The sequence below is a fragment of the Equus quagga genome, chromosome 6 (genome assembly GCF_021613505.1).
Source record: "Equus quagga isolate Etosha38 chromosome 6, UCLA_HA_Equagga_1.0, whole genome shotgun sequence".
NCBI classification, from domain to species: domain Eukaryota; kingdom Metazoa; phylum Chordata; class Mammalia; order Perissodactyla; family Equidae; genus Equus; species Equus quagga.
The window spans coordinates 59,410,903-59,428,205 of record NC_060272.1 but is presented as its reverse complement, the minus strand read 5'-3'; the positions used below and the strand labels follow the sequence as shown (position 1 = coordinate 59,428,205).

Below are 17,303 nucleotides of genomic sequence, written 5' to 3'. Positions count from 1 at the left end.
GTACAAATACGTACAGGGAAATATAAATCTCCCACCCACCCCTGTTTGTCAGCCACCCAGTTTTTCTCCTTGGAGGTTACTACTTTTTTTTTTAAACCATTTATTGCCTAAATAACAGTTACCTCTCTTAAAAACTAATAGATTTTCTTTTCCTTTGGCTATTACTTTATTTTGAGGATTTGAAGGATTATTTTGTTCTCCAAATAGAGTGAATACTATTCCTTTACATTATACCTTGAAATGAGTTTGTTATTGAAACACTAGGTGCTGGGATAGAAAAGTGAAATTAGTCTTTTGGGTTTTTTTTCTTTTTTTGTGGAAGTCATGCCTTTCTTTTTGGATTAAGAATAGTTCATTTGAAAAAAATTTTTTTGGAAACTAGTGATGCATAAAATAAAAGTCTTAACATTTAATGTTTTATTTCTCATCTTTTTTCTGTTTGAATAGTGGGTGGGTGCACATTTAAACATACTTATAAAAAACAAACACAATTCAGAATAGAATCTAGGGTTTTATATCATTGTTTTCCCACATAACACTACTGAGATCATTTTCTTATGTCATTATATCATCTTTAGTAATACCGTTTTACCATTTCTTTGTTTTTGCATGTTAGGATTGTTTCCAGTTTTGTGCATAAATTAGCAGATCTATTACATAATTTGCTGTAATTTTTTTTCTTGATTTATTTTAGGGACTTAAAAGTTAATAGCTTAGTTATTTAGTGTTTATATCTTACTTCTTTATATTGTTCATGATAATAGCCAGGGCTATTCTTTCAAGGTAGGTAGCTTTCTTTTTTACTAACTTGCTATAGGGCTAGAGCTTATAAAATCTTATAGACTTTCCCTTTTAAATGTGAGTAATCTATTTTTATGATTTTCTAATGTTATTTAAACAATCCTTTACTGTCCCTTCAGTTCTTATGAAAAATGCATAGATTATATTTCATATATATGTATATATGCTTATATTAACTTATTTGGTGTAAGTTTTGTGTATTTTTTAAATCTTTTTTCTTCACAGGTTAGCCATTGTCTTCCTTTTCATTTCTTTTCCATCATTTCAGTTCAGCATTTATAAGGGGGTACTGTGCAGGAGATATAAGAATAAATTCTCAAGGAAATTTTAAAATAGGAATGGGGAGTGATAGATGAGTAAGTCTGATAGTGGGCACAAGTAGGTTTTAAAATTTTATTGATGGGTCCAAAATAAAATCTAGACATTTTGGCTGTTTCCTCTCCTGCTAGGGTCCTGTATTAATAGGAAGTTCTCAAGGTGGTGTCAACATTGAAGATGTTGCAGCTGAGACTCCTGAGGCCATAGTTAAAGAACCTATTGATATCGTAGAAGGCATCAAAAAGGAACAAGCTGTCCGGGTATGCTGTATTCCGAAAAATGTCTAGCATTTGATTGGATAATTGTAGTACTTAAAGAAAGAGAATTAACTTTGTACAAGTGAAGTGATTGATAAAACTTTCAAAAAAGTTTTTTGAGTGTCAAGGCATGTTAATATCTGTTTGAAATGGAAACTTTTAGAAGTATCTATAATATTATTCTTCGTATCCTCCATAAATATTTCAATATGTATCCTTAAAAGATAAAGATTCTTTTAAAAGAGCCACTCTACCATTGCCATGCCTAGTAAAATTAACAATAATTCCTTAATATTATCACTTACCCAGTCATTTAAAATCTCTAATTGTCTCAAGTATTTTTTTCTTTTCTTTTTTTTTTTGAGGAAGATTAGCATTGAGCTAACTACTGCCAGTCCTCCTCTTTTTTGCTGAGGAAGCCTGGCCCTGAGCTAACATCCGTGCCCATCTTCCTCTACTTTATATGGGGGATGCCTGCCACAGCATGGCGTGCCAAGCAGTGCCATGTCTGCACCTGGGATCCGAACTGGCGAACCCCAGGCTGCTGAAGTGGAACCTGCGAACTTGACTGCTGCGCCACTGTGCCGGCCCCTCAAGTCTTTTTTCTTTTACAGTTTGAGATGGGATCCATATAAGGTCCATCATTACTATTGGTTAATATGTCTCGTAGGTCTTTTTCTAATTTATAGGTTTCCTTTCCCTCACTCTCCATCCTTTTCCTTTCATCTGTTGAAGAACTGGGGTGATTATTCTTTATTGTTTTTCATAGTGTGAATTTTACATCCCCATGATGGCATTTAACATCTTCTCTCTCTCCCCTTTATTTCTTGTAAATTGTGTGGAATGGTAGGGACACTGGCTTACATATCCCTATGATAGATCAGTGATTTTATTTTTTGAGGGGAAGGTTTATGGACACTTTTAAGAATCTGATGAAAGTTATTGGCTTTCAGTGTATGCACATACACAGTAAATTTTGCCTGCAATTTTGCTAGTTTTCTGTACTGTCCTTCTTGTGTGCTTCTTCCTTTCCTTTTGGTTCTGCCTGCCTCCCCCTCCCAGAAACAACCCACCAAGCCTGTGAGAGTTGCTTGGTAATGTTTACAATACTGATATTGAATTAAATTGTTTAGTTTGAATATAAAAAATAAATGACTCATTTTAAAAGAAAAGTTTGGATGTTAAACTTTGAATGAAATTAACCTGTGTTAGTGGGAAACTGTGTCAAAGTAAGCTTTTGGTATTGAAGTACAGTAGGGCAGGAATTTTGACTGGCACAAAGGTTTAAAGGAGATAGAGAAATTTCCCTGATAAAGCATGAAGCAAGTCATTTAGCCAAGTGAATGGTATAAATGTTTAAAGGGACAGAGATTTGATTCATTAGGTAGTTATGTGAGAGTGATGACTAGAGAGTTAAATTTAGATAAGAAAGAAAATACTTGATTTACAAGAGCACTTGAAGGAATAATCTAAGATCATAGCTTTTTTGAGCAATGAACAGAAATAGTATCTAGCACAGTGCTTGGCAAATTAATGTCATACGAGGTTGATCAGAATTATGTTGCAATTCTCACATGTTTGAATCTAAAACAGTGAATTGTGACCTGGTGAAAATCTTTCTTAATGAAATAGTACTTTATTTCTTCTTATTATTTATTTGAAATGTCTTAACCAAAAATGGCATTTCTTAGCTTTATTGTCCACTTGATGCATTAGCATCTGACTTTGCAAAAATCATGTTCACCCTTAAATAATTTAAGATTTCTGTTATTGAAAGTCACATGTATTACAGCCTTAGATAGCAGTTGGAAAAGAGGAAAAAAACTCCCTCCGTAGTGCTCCTGAGCAGTGGCAGCAGTTAGAATAAACATACAGGCATGTCACTTCTGTACCAGTGGTTCAGGATTGCTTATGGGACTTTAAAAATTATGGATGCTGGTCCACTATAGAACTTGTGAACCAGAACTTCTGCATTGGGATCTTGGTATATATATATTTTAAAAAGCTCTACAGGTATAGCTAGTTAAGAATCTCTGCTCAAGACTGTGAACTACTCGACTAGATTAGAAGCTTAAGTACCTGTATCTTTTGGGCCTAGCACACTGCATATATTAGGTGCTCAGTAGATTTTTGAATGAAGGGGATAATACTTGTTAACTTCATGTGTCCTCGCTGCTTGCTAGACACTCTTCATAAATTACCTAAAAGGTAAAACAGGGTCATTTAATATTTTGGCGATTGTTTGGACCATTGGGATTGTCAGTCCACCCTTCATATGTAGTTTAATGAAATAGAAGCCTCTTCTTCTGGTTTAAGTTGACCATAAGGTTTGGAGGCAGTATGGAGGCTATGGAATAAACACTAGAACTGGAATCTAGGTGAATGGCAAGTCACCTGCCCTCTCTGAATCTCTTTCTTGTTTGTAAAGTGTGCATACTACCTGCCGTGTAAGAATTTTGAATAAAAAGTTTTTTTTAACCATTTATAATAGTAGCTGCTACTTCAGTGATTAATGTTTGACAACAGATGATTCGTACTTATCATTTAAATGATAAATTACAAGGTTTTCTTATTTACAATAATTCAATGTTGACCGGACATATGCAACATACCCATAATAAAGAGCCAAATTGCTTTCAGCTTGCACAGAAGATGGGATTTCCACCCAATATTGTGGATTCTGCAGCAGAAAACATGGTCAAGCTTTACAACCTTTTTCTGAAATATGATGCAACCATGGTAGAAATAAATCCAATGGTAGAGGATTCAGATGGAGCTGGTAAAGTATCTTCTTTTATCAAACATTGATTATGTATTTATCCACTTATTGTATGGTTCAGTAAGGAAGTTGAACTCATAAGGAAGTGAACTTATTCCTATTAGAAGCTTGTTTTCTAATAAGTAGAATGAATGTGAACAAATATTAGAGACCCATTAAAACAAACGCCTTAATATATATTCATGTACACACAGAAGGGTTAAAGCTTTACTGTCTAATATGGTGGCTACCAGTCACAGGTGGCAATTAAAATTAATTAAAATGATCAAGATTAAAATCTTCATTCCTCAGTTGCACTAACCACCTTTCAAGTGCTCAGTAGCCACATGTGGTCACTGTATTGGATGGCACACGTGTAGCACATTTCCATCACTTCGGACAGTTCTATTGTCAGTGCTGGATTAGAGTATCCAGTGTGGTATGAGTAAATAGCTCACTATTTGGGGAATCAGCCGTCTTACTCTCCACAAGTTTCAGACTTTAGAGACATCTTGGATCTTTACTGTACAAAGAGTATATATTCTGATACTAGAGCCACTAGAGAAGTAAGATTAGCTTATTACTTTGACAGCTGTTCTTTTGCCTATGTTTGAAAGGTAAATAAGTTTCTGAATTATGCTTTCCATGTATAGTTTTTAAAAGAAATATAAGTTGCTTTATTATAGCCTAAATTTTTCTTGATATTTCATATTAACTACTTCTATTGCTGTAATTTATTTGATTTTGTTTCCAATGTCTTTGCACATTTCTAATCTTCTTAAGCATTTGTAGATCATCTTTCACTTTTATACTTCTAATTAGTTATATTCTTTATTATAGAAATCAATTTTTGGTTGGTCATTTGTATGGTTATACAAAGAAGAATGAGTAAATTCTCTTGTGATAATGGAAGTAGTTTGTAAAATGAAAAATAATTCAATTTTTTTGAAGAGTGAGGGCTGATGCACGTTTTAAAAATGAAGTGTTCAGTGAAGGAGAATTATCTGTATAAATCAGATATTTTTGATTATATAACTTGATAACATGAAAGCAAGATCCCTGAATTTTTTTCACTGTGAAATTCTGCAGCTGTCTTCTATTGCTTAGGGAATGTCTTCATTCTCTTAATTTAATAAATAATTTTTTTTCTTCTTTTGTATTCAGATATTCTTTGTATGCGTTTATATATGTTTTGAAGGAGTTTGTTTTTTTCCCTGATTGTGGGCATTGTATATTTATTATAGAAAATTTGCAAAGTGCCAAGAACTATAGATAGATAGGAAAAAAGAACTCCTAGAACCTCATTACCCAACGCCCTTTTAATATTTTATGTAGTTCATTTCAGTCTTTTCTGTAATTAGAATCATGCTCTCTATTCAATTTGTATCTTTCCCTTTTTAACTTAAAACTATCTAATTCAATTTTATGGTAAATATTTTTCAAAAATAGAATTTTTAAAGGCTCATGTTTTATTCGTATATAAATCTTCGCAACCTTGGTTATCTTTCATATAGATTCTCAGAAGGAGAATTTTTGGTTCAAAGTGTAATAATATTTTTATTATTTGTTTTGATTATTAGGTCAGAATAATAACATGTAGAGATGTATTTTGCCAGATTGTTGTCTGGAAAAGTTGTTCTCATGTATGAAGTGTTCATTTCATTGCTTATTTGTGCCAGAAGTGAGAAGTTATATTGGATTTAATCCCTGTCAGACTGATAACGAGGAAATGGTGTCTTGTTTTTTAATTCTTTGATTACTAGTGATGTTGAGGATTTTTCATGTTTACTGGGCATGTTTTCCTCAGTAGGCTGAGAATTTTCTCTTGACGTCCGTCGGTACCTGTATTAGTTTCCTGTGGCTGCTGTAACAAATTAATTACAAATTGCAAGCTACCAAACCAGGTGGCTTAAAACAACAGAAATTTATTTTCTCACAGTTTTGGAAGCCGGAAGTCCAAAATCGTTATCATGTGAGTTCAAGGCGTCTGCAGCTCTTCACCGTCCTGAGGCCCTAGGGAAGAATCCATTCCTTGCCTTTTCTAGCTTCTTGTGGCATTCCTTGATTTGCGGCCACCTCATTCCAGTCTTGCCTCTGTGGTCACATTGCCTTCTCCTCTTTTGTATATCTAATCTCCCTCTGCCTTTCTCTTATGAAGATACTTATAATGTCATCTAGGGCCCACCCAGATAATCCAGGATAATCTCAAGATCCTTATTTTAATTACATCTGTAAAAATTTTGCTATGTAAGGTAACATTCACAGGTTCTGTGTGTTAGGACCTGTTATCTTCAGATGGCCGTTATCCTGCCTACTATAGCACCCAAAAAATGTGGATAGTTTTTCTTTTTTTTTTTATTTGCACCTGAGCTAACAGCTGTTGCCAATCTTTTTTTTTTTCTGCTTTTTTATCCCCAAATCCCCCCCACTATATATTTGTATATTTTTAGTTGTGGGTCCTTCTAGTTGTGGCATGTGGGATGCCACCTCAGTGTGGCCTGATGAGCGGTGCCATGTCTGCGCCCAGGATCCGATCCAGTGAAACCCTGGGCCACCGAAACTGAGTGCGAGAACTTAACCACTTGGCCACGGGGCCTGCCCCAGTTTTTCTTAATTAATTTGATGAAGTCTTTAATTTTTGAAAATTTATTTACATGCTTCAAAAATCAGAACAGTATAACAAATTAAATTTCTATCAGTCACATCCCTTTATCCTGAAATTTTGGTCTCTCTCCCCATCCTTATCTACTTCTGTTCCCCTCCTCCTAATTTTTTAGTTTCTTGTGTTTTTTCCAGTGTTTCTTTCACAAATAAAAACAAGAAAATATGTTCTTTACTACCCCCTTACAGAAAAGACTGCATACTATGTACATTCTGCATTTTGCTTTATTTGCCTAATATTATATCCTGGTAGTCTCTCCATATGTATGGCCTCTGTATATTAAGGAAGTTAATCTCTTGTCTGACATTTGATAGGAATATTTTACTAAGTTTGTCCATTGTCGTTTAGTTTTCTTTGCTTTTTTTGGACATATTGAAGCTTTATGTTTTATCATGTAGTCAGATCTCATTTTGAGTTCCACTGCTTTCATGCTAAAAGACTTTTTTCCCCTAAGAAAAAAATAAGACTATTTTCTTTACATAGGTATTTTATTTTTTCTTAGATTTATTTGTAGAAATATATTTTTGGGTGCTATTTTGAATGGGATCTTTTATCCTGTTGTGTAAGATCAGTAAATATTCATCTGCAATATTTTTTGTTTCACTTTTAAATCTTTAATCAATCAAGATTTTATTTTAGCTTCGCTTCTTTTTTCCAAATAGTCAGTTTTCCTAAATTCATTAAATAAAACATCCTTCCCTAGTGATTTTGGATATCCCTCCATATCATATCCGTATCAAGTTCTGATTCCATGGATCTCATTGTTCTTTTCTGTATCAGTAATTGTAAGTTTTAATAATGCGTGAGGTAAGTCTTCCCTTATATACTTGTTTAAAAATACTTTTTTTCAGGGAGGCAGTTCTTACCTATTTATTCATTTAGATTTGTGTTATTTAACCCTCTATGGGTCAAGGACCTTTTGAGAAATGCAGTGAAAATTGCATGAAAGCAAGTAACCTGACCCGAGGAAACTGCACTGGTGTTCCCATATGGGCACTGTTCGTCATGCAGTCGAGAAGATCACAAACTCCCAGAAGTCTTTGGTCCTGGTGTTGGTACTTGGATGTCAAATTAGTAACTCCTGTTGCTAGGTAACCTTTAGAATTCTTTTGTCAGGGTTTCAGAACAAATCATTCTTGAATTTTCCTGGACTTGCATGAATCCTATAAATTGTTGGGGAAAAATTAATATCTTCCTGGTAGTTTTTCCAACTAGAAATATATTATTTTTCCATTTATGTAGGTCTTGATTTATATCTTTTTAAGTAAAACTTTTTTTATGTAGGTGTTATATTTCTTCTTAGATTTATTTGTAGAAATAGATTTTTGGTTGCTATTTTCAATGGGATATTCTCTGCTATTATATTTTCTTACTGTTTATTGCTGGTGTACAGACTGTTGATTTTGTTCTTAATTCTTAGATTTTAATTCTATTGTTGTATTTATTTTCCTTAGTCTTAAAAATACATTTACTGCATTTTAGCTTTCCTCCTGTGTTTTGGTTTATTTTCAGTTTCTTTTCATAGTACATAGTTTTGAATTTTGACCATGCAAAAGAGACATTCTGAGTATACATTGGTTTCCTTTAGTAAATTTTTTTCAAAAGTATATATTTTTTCCCTCTTTAACAAAAACGTAACAAATACTGTGTGCCAAGCATTATTGCGAGCACTTTACAGATATGAAGCCCTTTAAGTTAATTTAATGCATAACAGTCCTGTGAGGTAGGTACTACTACTATCATTATTTTATAGGTTAGGAAACTGAGTTACCAAGAGGTCAAGTGGCTTGCCCAGGGACACGTGACTTGTGATGGAGATGGGCTGTGAACTCAGTCAGGTGCAGAATTTATGATGCAGTGGTATGACGGGTATTTTTGGTGGAGAGTAGTATATAGGCAGTATTAGAGTAGGAAGAGGTTAGTGGTAGGAATCTTTTAGGTTAGGAAGCTGTATCAGTAGTCCAAGCAGAAGGTAACAAAGGCAGTAAGAATGGAAAAGAGAGGACTTTATCTTACAGAAGAGTCTCAGCTCAGGCTCTGTTAGCACATCTGCATTCCTCATAGTAGCTTCTTTGTATATTTTGAATGGAGGCTTGGACCAGTGTTGACTGTGTGGTTGTAAACATCTGCACATTGATAGGTTTCATATTTAAGGTACATGTTGACTTTCAAAAGTAATATTTAAAAAATATAGGTATTCGTCTCCTTTAGTACTAAGTTGCCATATGACAAGATAGAATATAAATTTGGGGAAATTACCATAGTATTTCTAAAAATAGTAGTTTAGGACATTTTGAACAACTAAATTTGGAATTATTTTCTTTGTGCACAATTTTTTTGTGAGCATATCTGCTGCATAGAATGAAGTCTGCCTCCTAATTTGTACTAGTTTAATTGTTTGAATAATTGTAAGATGAAGGCTTATAGTCTCTAAACTTATTTTGCTAGTAATGGTCTGAAAACATAGGGTAATAGAAAAATGATATCTTTGAAAATAATTGCCTAAATAGCTTATTACGTCATTGCTGTCGTTGGGGTTTCTGAGAGGTCCTCCAAAGATTACCCCTCTTCCCTGCCAGAGTTCTAATCAAATGGATCCGGCAGCTAAATGGCAGAATTAGAACTATATATATATATATATATATATATATATTTAAATAATATACCTATTCAGATACTAGGCTGTAACAGGGCAGTCCTTTCAGGGACAGACTGTGCCCTGGGAATAGTGGTTGGAAACACTTGCTCCCTGCGGGAAGCTCCCTCCCTGGAAGAAAGGTTGTGCTGAATTATGCGTGCCTGGTTTTATAATATTGAGATTAACTAGACAGGTAATTTGCTTCCTTTTCTCTGGGAAGAAGTGAGTAAAGAGGCAGTGAGAGGCCAGATTGTTATACTAAGTGAATCCTTTGAATGGTAAACATCAGAACTAGGGAAGATTTGATCTCCTCAACATTCCTCAGTGTTTTCTTTTTTTTGTGTATGAGGAAGATTGGGCCTGAGCTAACATCTGTTGCCAGTCTTCCTCTTTTTGCTTGAGGAAGATTGTTGGTGAGCTGACATCTGTGCCAGTCTTCCTCTTTGTGCTTGAGGAAGATTGTTGGTGAGCTGACATCTGTGCCAGTCTTCCTCTAATTTATGTGAGACGCCACCACAGCATGACCTGATGAGCTGTGCTAGGTCTGCGCCCAAAATCTGAACTTGTGAACCCGCCACCACTGAAACGGAGCACACGAAGTTAACCGCTACACCACTGGGCTGGCCCCAGTGTTTTCTTTTCTTGACCATTTTGCTTAACCATTAACCCTATTATCTATCAGGGTGGACGTGGAGCTCTTGAGGGAGGAGATATTAGCTGCCTGTTCGAGTAGTTCTGTTGTGGCTTTGAGGCTGCCATCCTAATTCCAGCCATTGTTCCTTTAGATATTCTGGAGCACCTGTAGGTAATTTGGATTTTTGCCCCCAGAAGCTTCTAAAATGGGTCAAAATAGTATACTATTATCAGCTCTAAGAAAGTGTTATACTCAATTCTGAAAATTCTCTCTTTTCTGTTTCCAACAGCAGATTTTGCCCAGTCATGTTGTCTGTTGGAATATCAGAGGTTCTTCAGTGAGGTTAAATTATGGTATTAAGATACTCTAAAATACTCTAAAATAGGAAACTGCATAATGACATACCTGCAATTTAAAACTGGCATAACTTCGAGAACTGAAGTCCCAAGTCATATTCTCTTTTCTGAGTTAGAAGTCCAAAGAAATTAATATTCTTTCTAATTTCTTGAATATTTTGACTGATTATTGGTTAGAGAGGTTATGAATTCTAGACAGAGTTTGGGTTCTTTCAGCCATGGCAGTTTGGACTGTCTCTCATGGGAATGGGTAGAGTTTCTTCATGGTCTCAGAAGTTATAATTCGGCTCTTTTATGTGCCTCACTTTTAAAGGAGTGCAAAAATGTTAATAACGCATACAGGTTTATCACAGCTTTGACCCCCCAGTTACCAAATTTGGGAAAAAACCACCAAAAATCCTAGCCATTCCTATTGCTGGGAACAGTGATCCCAGGTACAATTATGTTCCCAGAAGCCTGTACTCAGTTTTATCAAAGATCACAGCAGAAGCTGCGTAGTTGCTGAGTAAAGGAGAGTGCAGTGGTATCGGTCTCACCAGGATGCCCGTTGTCCTGATTATTTTACCTGTGGACTTCAGATCAGTTGGGAGAAATCTCCCAGCAAGACATTGATTTTGGCACAGTGCATTTGTGATTTCTAGGGAGAAAAAACTACCAATGTCTAATCTCTTAAAAATTTCCTCCCTTTTGAGCACCATGATTTTGGCACTCCAGTATGAATTGAGTATGGATTCCGTTTACTGATATAACACCTGCCCTTGCTTGTTAGCAGGCATTGTCAGTGGCTGGTTCTACTGACTGTTATTGAGCTCAGGCCTAAGAAATCTGCTTCCTAGGGATTCACCCCAAGTATGCTTCCATTGGAGAGTCACCCTCAGCTACTTCCTGAGTGAACCTGTCTTGATCTTCTAGAGTCTGTATGCCACAGGCCTAAGTGAGGACTAATACCTTTGCTGTGTGTTCCTCATTATTTTTTGAACAGCACATTAAATTTTTAATTTAATGGATATATATACAATCCTGCACCCTATAGTTAGAAAAACTGTTTTTTTCAAATACCAATTGAAAAATGAAATCTTGGGGCCGGGCCTGGTGGCACAGCAGTTAAATTCACATGCTCCGCTTTGGCAGCCTGTGGTTCACGGGTTCAGATCATGGGTACGGACCTGTGTACTGCTTATCAAGCCATGCTGTGGCAGACATCCCACATATAAAGTAGAGGAAGATGGGCACGGATGTTAGCTCAGGGCCAATCTTCCTCAGCAAAAACAGAGGAGGATTGGTGGCAGATGTTAGTTCCGGGCTAATCTTCCTCAAAGAAGAAAAACAGAAATCTTGAGCCACAAAGTAAAAAAGTCTCAACAAATATCCAAGAATTAATAACACAGATCATAGACTCTAAGCACAAAGCAATAAAATTAGAAATTAATATGAAACATTATTCATCGTCATGGTTTTTAAACTTTAAAGAAAATACTTTAAAATAATTCACAACTTAATGAAGAAATCATAATGGAAATGAGAAAATATTTAGAATTGAACAAACTGCCAGGTATGTAGTGCTTATTGGGAGGAAGAATTATCAAAAGTTGTCAATTGTCTCTTAGTTAATATGTAACTTAAATGTAATTATCCAAGAATTTCAAACATGAAAAATTTATCATTATACAATTCATATGGAAAGTAAAAGTATAAGAATTGCCAATACATTTTTTTCTATTCAGTAGCATTAATTTAGTATGATTAGTGATGTTTTGCTGAACTAAATCACTGCTTACTGTGAATATGGTATGGTGTGGGCTTTTTCCTCCTAACTTTTTATTTTGATACAGAAATAAAATAGTACAAGGAAGTCACAAATATCCTTTATTCGGAATCACCAGTTTACATTTTGCCTTATTTGTTTTAACATTCTCTTTCGCTCTGCTGTGTGTAAAAATATATATTGTTGGAACCATTTGAGAGTGAATTGGAGAGATGTTCTTTTTTACCCCTAAATATTTTGATGTCTAAGACAAGAACATTCTCTTACATAACCTCAGTACATTTATCGAAACCATGAAATTTAATGTTGATAAAATATTATTTTCTAATCCATAATACACACTCAAATGTATGTTATGTGTCCCAGTTATGTCCTTTATACCTTTTCCCCGCTTCCCCCTCCTCCTGTCCAAGATCCTACTCCAGGATCACATAATGAATTTAGTTATCATGTCTGACTTTAAACAGTTCTTCACTGTTACTTTGTTTCTTGCCCTTGACACACACACACTTGTTTTTGAAGAGATAGGGTCATTTATTTTGTAGAATGTTCTTCAGTTTGGGTTTCTCTGTGTGATGTTTCCTTCTGATGTTGTTTCTTCATAGTGCATCGTATCAGGAGGCACATTATGTCGGTTTGTTTCAGTATTAATCATATTAACTTGGATCAGTTGGTTAAGATAGTGTCCATCAGATTTCTTGATTATAGAATCACTATTTTTCCCTTGGTAATTATTAGGAAATTTGTGGGAAAATATTTTGAGACTACGTTCCTCATCAAACTTTTGCTCTTTAGTTTTGACATCTACCGATGATTTTCAACTCCATTCCTTCTGTATTTCCTAGTTGGCATTGTATTGTAAAGAACAGCTTTCCTGTCTTCCTCATTTGTTTCTTCACTTATTTGTTTGTACCAGAATGGGCTTGTGGATTCTTATTTTGTTTAGTGAGTTATAATCTATTTTAATCATTATTTTGTTTCTTAGATTGTCCCACATTTGGCTAGTAGAGGTGCTTTCAGACTGGCTCCTGTAGCCTTTTTGTTCTTTTAACTTTTATTCTTGAAATAAGTATAGATGATAGGAAGTTGTAAAAACCATACGAAGAGTCCCATTTCTCCTTCACCCAGCTTCACCTGGTGGTGACATCTTATATAGCTGTGTGTATCCAAGCAGTTAATTGGTACTGATATATTACTGTTAACCAAACTAAATACCTTATTCAGTTTTCACCATTTAAAAAAAATCTGTAGTCATTTGTGTGTTCGTGTCTATCTATGTGTATGTATAAATTTATTTAATTTTATCCCATATATGGATTTGTGTAACCGCCACCACAATCAAGATACAGAACTTTGTGGTATGGTGTTCCATCACCACAAAAGAACGCTCTCATATACCTCTTTGTATTCACATCCTCCACACTATTCCCTACCCTGTCCCTGTGCTCTGGAAACCATTAGTCTGTTCTTGATCATTCTGTCATTTTGAGGATCTTATATAATTGGAATCATACAGTATGTAACCTTTTGAGATCGACTTTTTTTGCTAGACATAATGCCTTTGCACTCCAGGTTATTATCCAGGTTATTGTATGTGCCAGTAGTTCACTCATTTTTATTGCTGAGTATAGTATTCCATTGTCTGGATATGCCCGAATTCATTCAAAACTATTCATTCTTTGAAGGAATTGGGTTGTTTTCAGTATTTTGCTATTACTAATAAAGCTGCTGTGAACATTTGTATATAGGTTTCCAATGACCGTAAGTTCTCCCTTTGTGCTTTTCATATATCCCTTTTAATATGTCAGGGAAGTGTTTTTTGAGCATTTCTTTCATTTTTGTGCAACAAAATGTTCCAGGATTATCTTTTACTTACTTTCTCATAGTTCTGGAATCAGCTTTTTCTCTTAGGGACCCTGGTTCCTTTAGTGAAAATGGTCTTTAGAAGCCAAGATATGCATGCTACCTATGCTTGTTGCTACTGATGTGTCATTGCTTCTAAGCCTTTTCAGCAAACAGAGCCTAGAAAAAAGAGAGAAAAAGAACACATATACATAAAATACACATGTATTTATATCTATGTCTATTTTTAAAACTCTCTGAATTTATACTAATACCTCTAATTCCACTCCAATACCACAGAATTCATTCTAGTTCTACCGCTTTCCATATTTTTAATTCTTTTGGCCAGCGTTTAGAAAGCTGGCTCTCATTATCCTTAATATATTTATTCATTTACTCATATATTTCTGTTGTACTTTCCCTTTCTGTAGATCAAAGTTTCTCAACCTTCGCACTGTTGACATTTTGGGACCAGATCATTTTTGTTATGAAGGGGCTGTCCTATGCATTGTAGGATGTTTAACAGAGTGTTTTCCCAATAGCACTCAGATGCCAGTAGCAATCCCCAGTTGTGACAACCAAAAATGCCTCCAGACATTGCCAAGTGTCCCCTGTGGGACAAACAGCCCCTGGTTGAGAACCATTGCTGTACATCCAAGTTTCCACATGTTATGTCCCTTGAACCTGAAGAACTTCCTTTAGTATTTTTTCTTGGTGTGGGTCTGCTAGTGATGAATTTTGCTTCTGTTTGTCTGAGAATATCTTTATTTTGTCTTCCATTTGGAAGTATATTTTCACTGAATATAGAAATCTGGCTTGATTTTTTTTTCATCACTTCAAATATTTTTTCTTTTCTTCTCCCCTTCTTCCAGTATCACATATGCTAGATGACTTGATATTGTTCAACAGGTCACTGAAGTGCAGTTTTTAATTTTTTCCCCCAGATGGGATAACTTCTGTTTATCTGCCTTTAGGTTTACTGACCCGTCTTCAATATGTGGTTAAGCCCATCCAGTGAATTTTTTATTTCAGATATTATACTTTTTAGTTCTAGATTTTCCATTTGGTTCTTCTTTACAGTTTTATTTTCCACTGAGATTACCTGTCTGGTCCTTTATTAAGGCTGTATTTTCCTTTAAATCCTTAAACATGCTTAAAATAGCTGTTTCATAGTCCTCTGGTAATTCCAAATCTGAGTCATCTTAGGTTTGGTTTCTTTTGACTTTTTCTCTTTACTGTTGTTTAGGATAAATGTAGAACTAGTAACTTTAATGGGGCAGTTTTAATTCCCAAATATTCTTTTACAATAAACAGTTTGAATTCATTGTGAACATAAGTTGAAATACTTTCAATGAGTAACGCAATGTTTTTCCCCAAACTAAAGAACATTTGGTTATTGAATAGTTTATTGTGTCTACCTTGAAATTAAGATGACTTTCTTTTTTTCCTTCAAAGTGCTGTGCATGGATGCAAAGATCAATTTTGATTCTAATTCAGCTTATCGCCAGAAGAAAATCTTTGACTTACAGGACTGGACCCAGGAAGATGAAAGGGACAAAGATGCAGCTAAGGCAGATCTCAACTATATTGGCCTAGATGGAAATATAGGCTGTCTAGGTACCATATGTTTTTATGTTAGAGTTGAATTGGCTAAGCTTAATTATTTTCCTTGTGTTTGCTGCTTATACAAATCGTTTTCCTCTCTTGATAGTAAACGGTGCTGGTTTGGCTATGGCCACAATGGATATAATAAAACTTCATGGAGGGACTCCAGCCAACTTTCTTGATGTTGGTGGTGGTGCCACAGTCCATCAAGTAACAGAAGCATTTAAGCTTATTACTTCAGATAAAAAGGTAAGAGCAAGGCTAATGTTTTAGAGTTTGAAATGAATTGACTTGTGACTGGAAATTGAGGGATTGGAGACATCCAGGAGAGATTACTCTGTCAGGGTTTTTTTTTAACGAAGGCACAGAAGGATGTAGTGCTAGCAGTTGAATGGAGGAAGGGTTGCAGTGAGCTGTGTAGTGTATGCTTGCTTGCTTGTTTGGTTAGAAGACCAAGAAGACAAGCTGTTTCTAGCTGGAAGGAGAGAAGAGATTTGAAGATAAAGAAGAGATTGAGTCTAGCTAAAGGAGAGACGACCTGGAGGAGATACAGTATAGCAAATAGGTTAGCTTTGGAGAGGAGGTTACTCCTTCCTTGACATGTTAGTGGAGAAAGGAAGATCATACATAAAAGTTAGCTTGAAGTGGGGTGGGAGGCTTCTGAAGAGAGTGAAAGGTATGAGGCAGACTGCTAAGGAAAGAATTGCTGAGGAAGAATCATTTTACTGCTCTTCAGGTTATGCTAGTGCTTCAGGGTTTTGTTTGTTTTGATTTTTACTTTTTTGCTTTTCCTCAAAGTTGGAATGGATAAATTAATTGGCTGGAATCACCCAAGAATGCAGTATTTGAACCGAATGGCAGAGGTAGACTGAGTATCACAGAGGAATGGGGATGAGAGAATTAGCATGTAGGTGACATTATCATTGAATTGCTCAGCCATCGGTTCCAGGCTCAGTAGTACAGAAAGTCAGATCTGTTGAGAGCACATAGACTGGGAAAGTAGAATGAGATTGAGGGAGTAGAGGCTTTTAATAGGAAAAGATTGGGTTTGATGGAGTTGGAGATGAAAGACGTTAAAGGTGAAAGGAGAGGAGATTGACATGAGAGTGGGATTTATGCATTTAATATTCTAGAAACATTCATTCTGGTCAAGCCAAGTACTTGTCCTTGGTAGTAATTAGTTGAAATGGGCTGGAGGTAAAAGTGACATGGTAGAGATCCAGTCACTTTGAGGCTAGAGTGTTAGATGATGTCTTGTGGTGCATATTGAAGCTATCCAGAGTGAGATGGAAGGGAAGGAGATAAGAAGGTGCCAAAGTCCACCAAGAATTCTAGTTTATCGTAAATTCTAGACCTTTGTTTCTTGAAGGGGACATAGGAGGTAGATGGAGAAGGTTGCTTGTAGTTAGAGGCCACTGGCCCAGAGGCTCCAGCTGTTCTGGAACCTTCCTAGCTGCTTGATTGAGGGAGACAATATCTTGGTGTGTCTCTAACCCATTTGGATCTCACTGGTTGAGAAGCTTATGTAGCTAAAGAAACTAAGGTTCTTTTTAAAAAATAAAATAGATTTTTTGGTAAAGGATAGAAAAATAGTGATTCAGACTATGAGTATGATGATGTAAGAATGCTGACCCAGACAGGCGCTGAAGTTTGGATGTGAAGCGTAT

General features: G+C 35.5%; 1 protein-coding gene across 2 annotated transcripts in view; it reads left to right on the top strand.

Moving 5' to 3' along the window:
* The window catches only part of SUCLA2 (succinate-CoA ligase ADP-forming subunit beta), a 40,112-nt gene that overhangs the window by 16,854 nt on the left and 5,955 nt on the right, over positions 1-17,303 (top strand). For both annotated transcript variants that reach the window (XM_046664796.1, XM_046664795.1), the window contains exons 5-8: positions 1,251-1,379; positions 4,017-4,155; positions 15,487-15,648; positions 15,743-15,885. In XM_046664796.1, the coding sequence (XP_046520752.1) occupies positions 1,251-1,379; positions 4,017-4,155; positions 15,487-15,648; positions 15,743-15,885 (573 nt within the window). The remainder of the gene's footprint in view (positions 1-1,250; positions 1,380-4,016; positions 4,156-15,486; positions 15,649-15,742; positions 15,886-17,303) is intronic.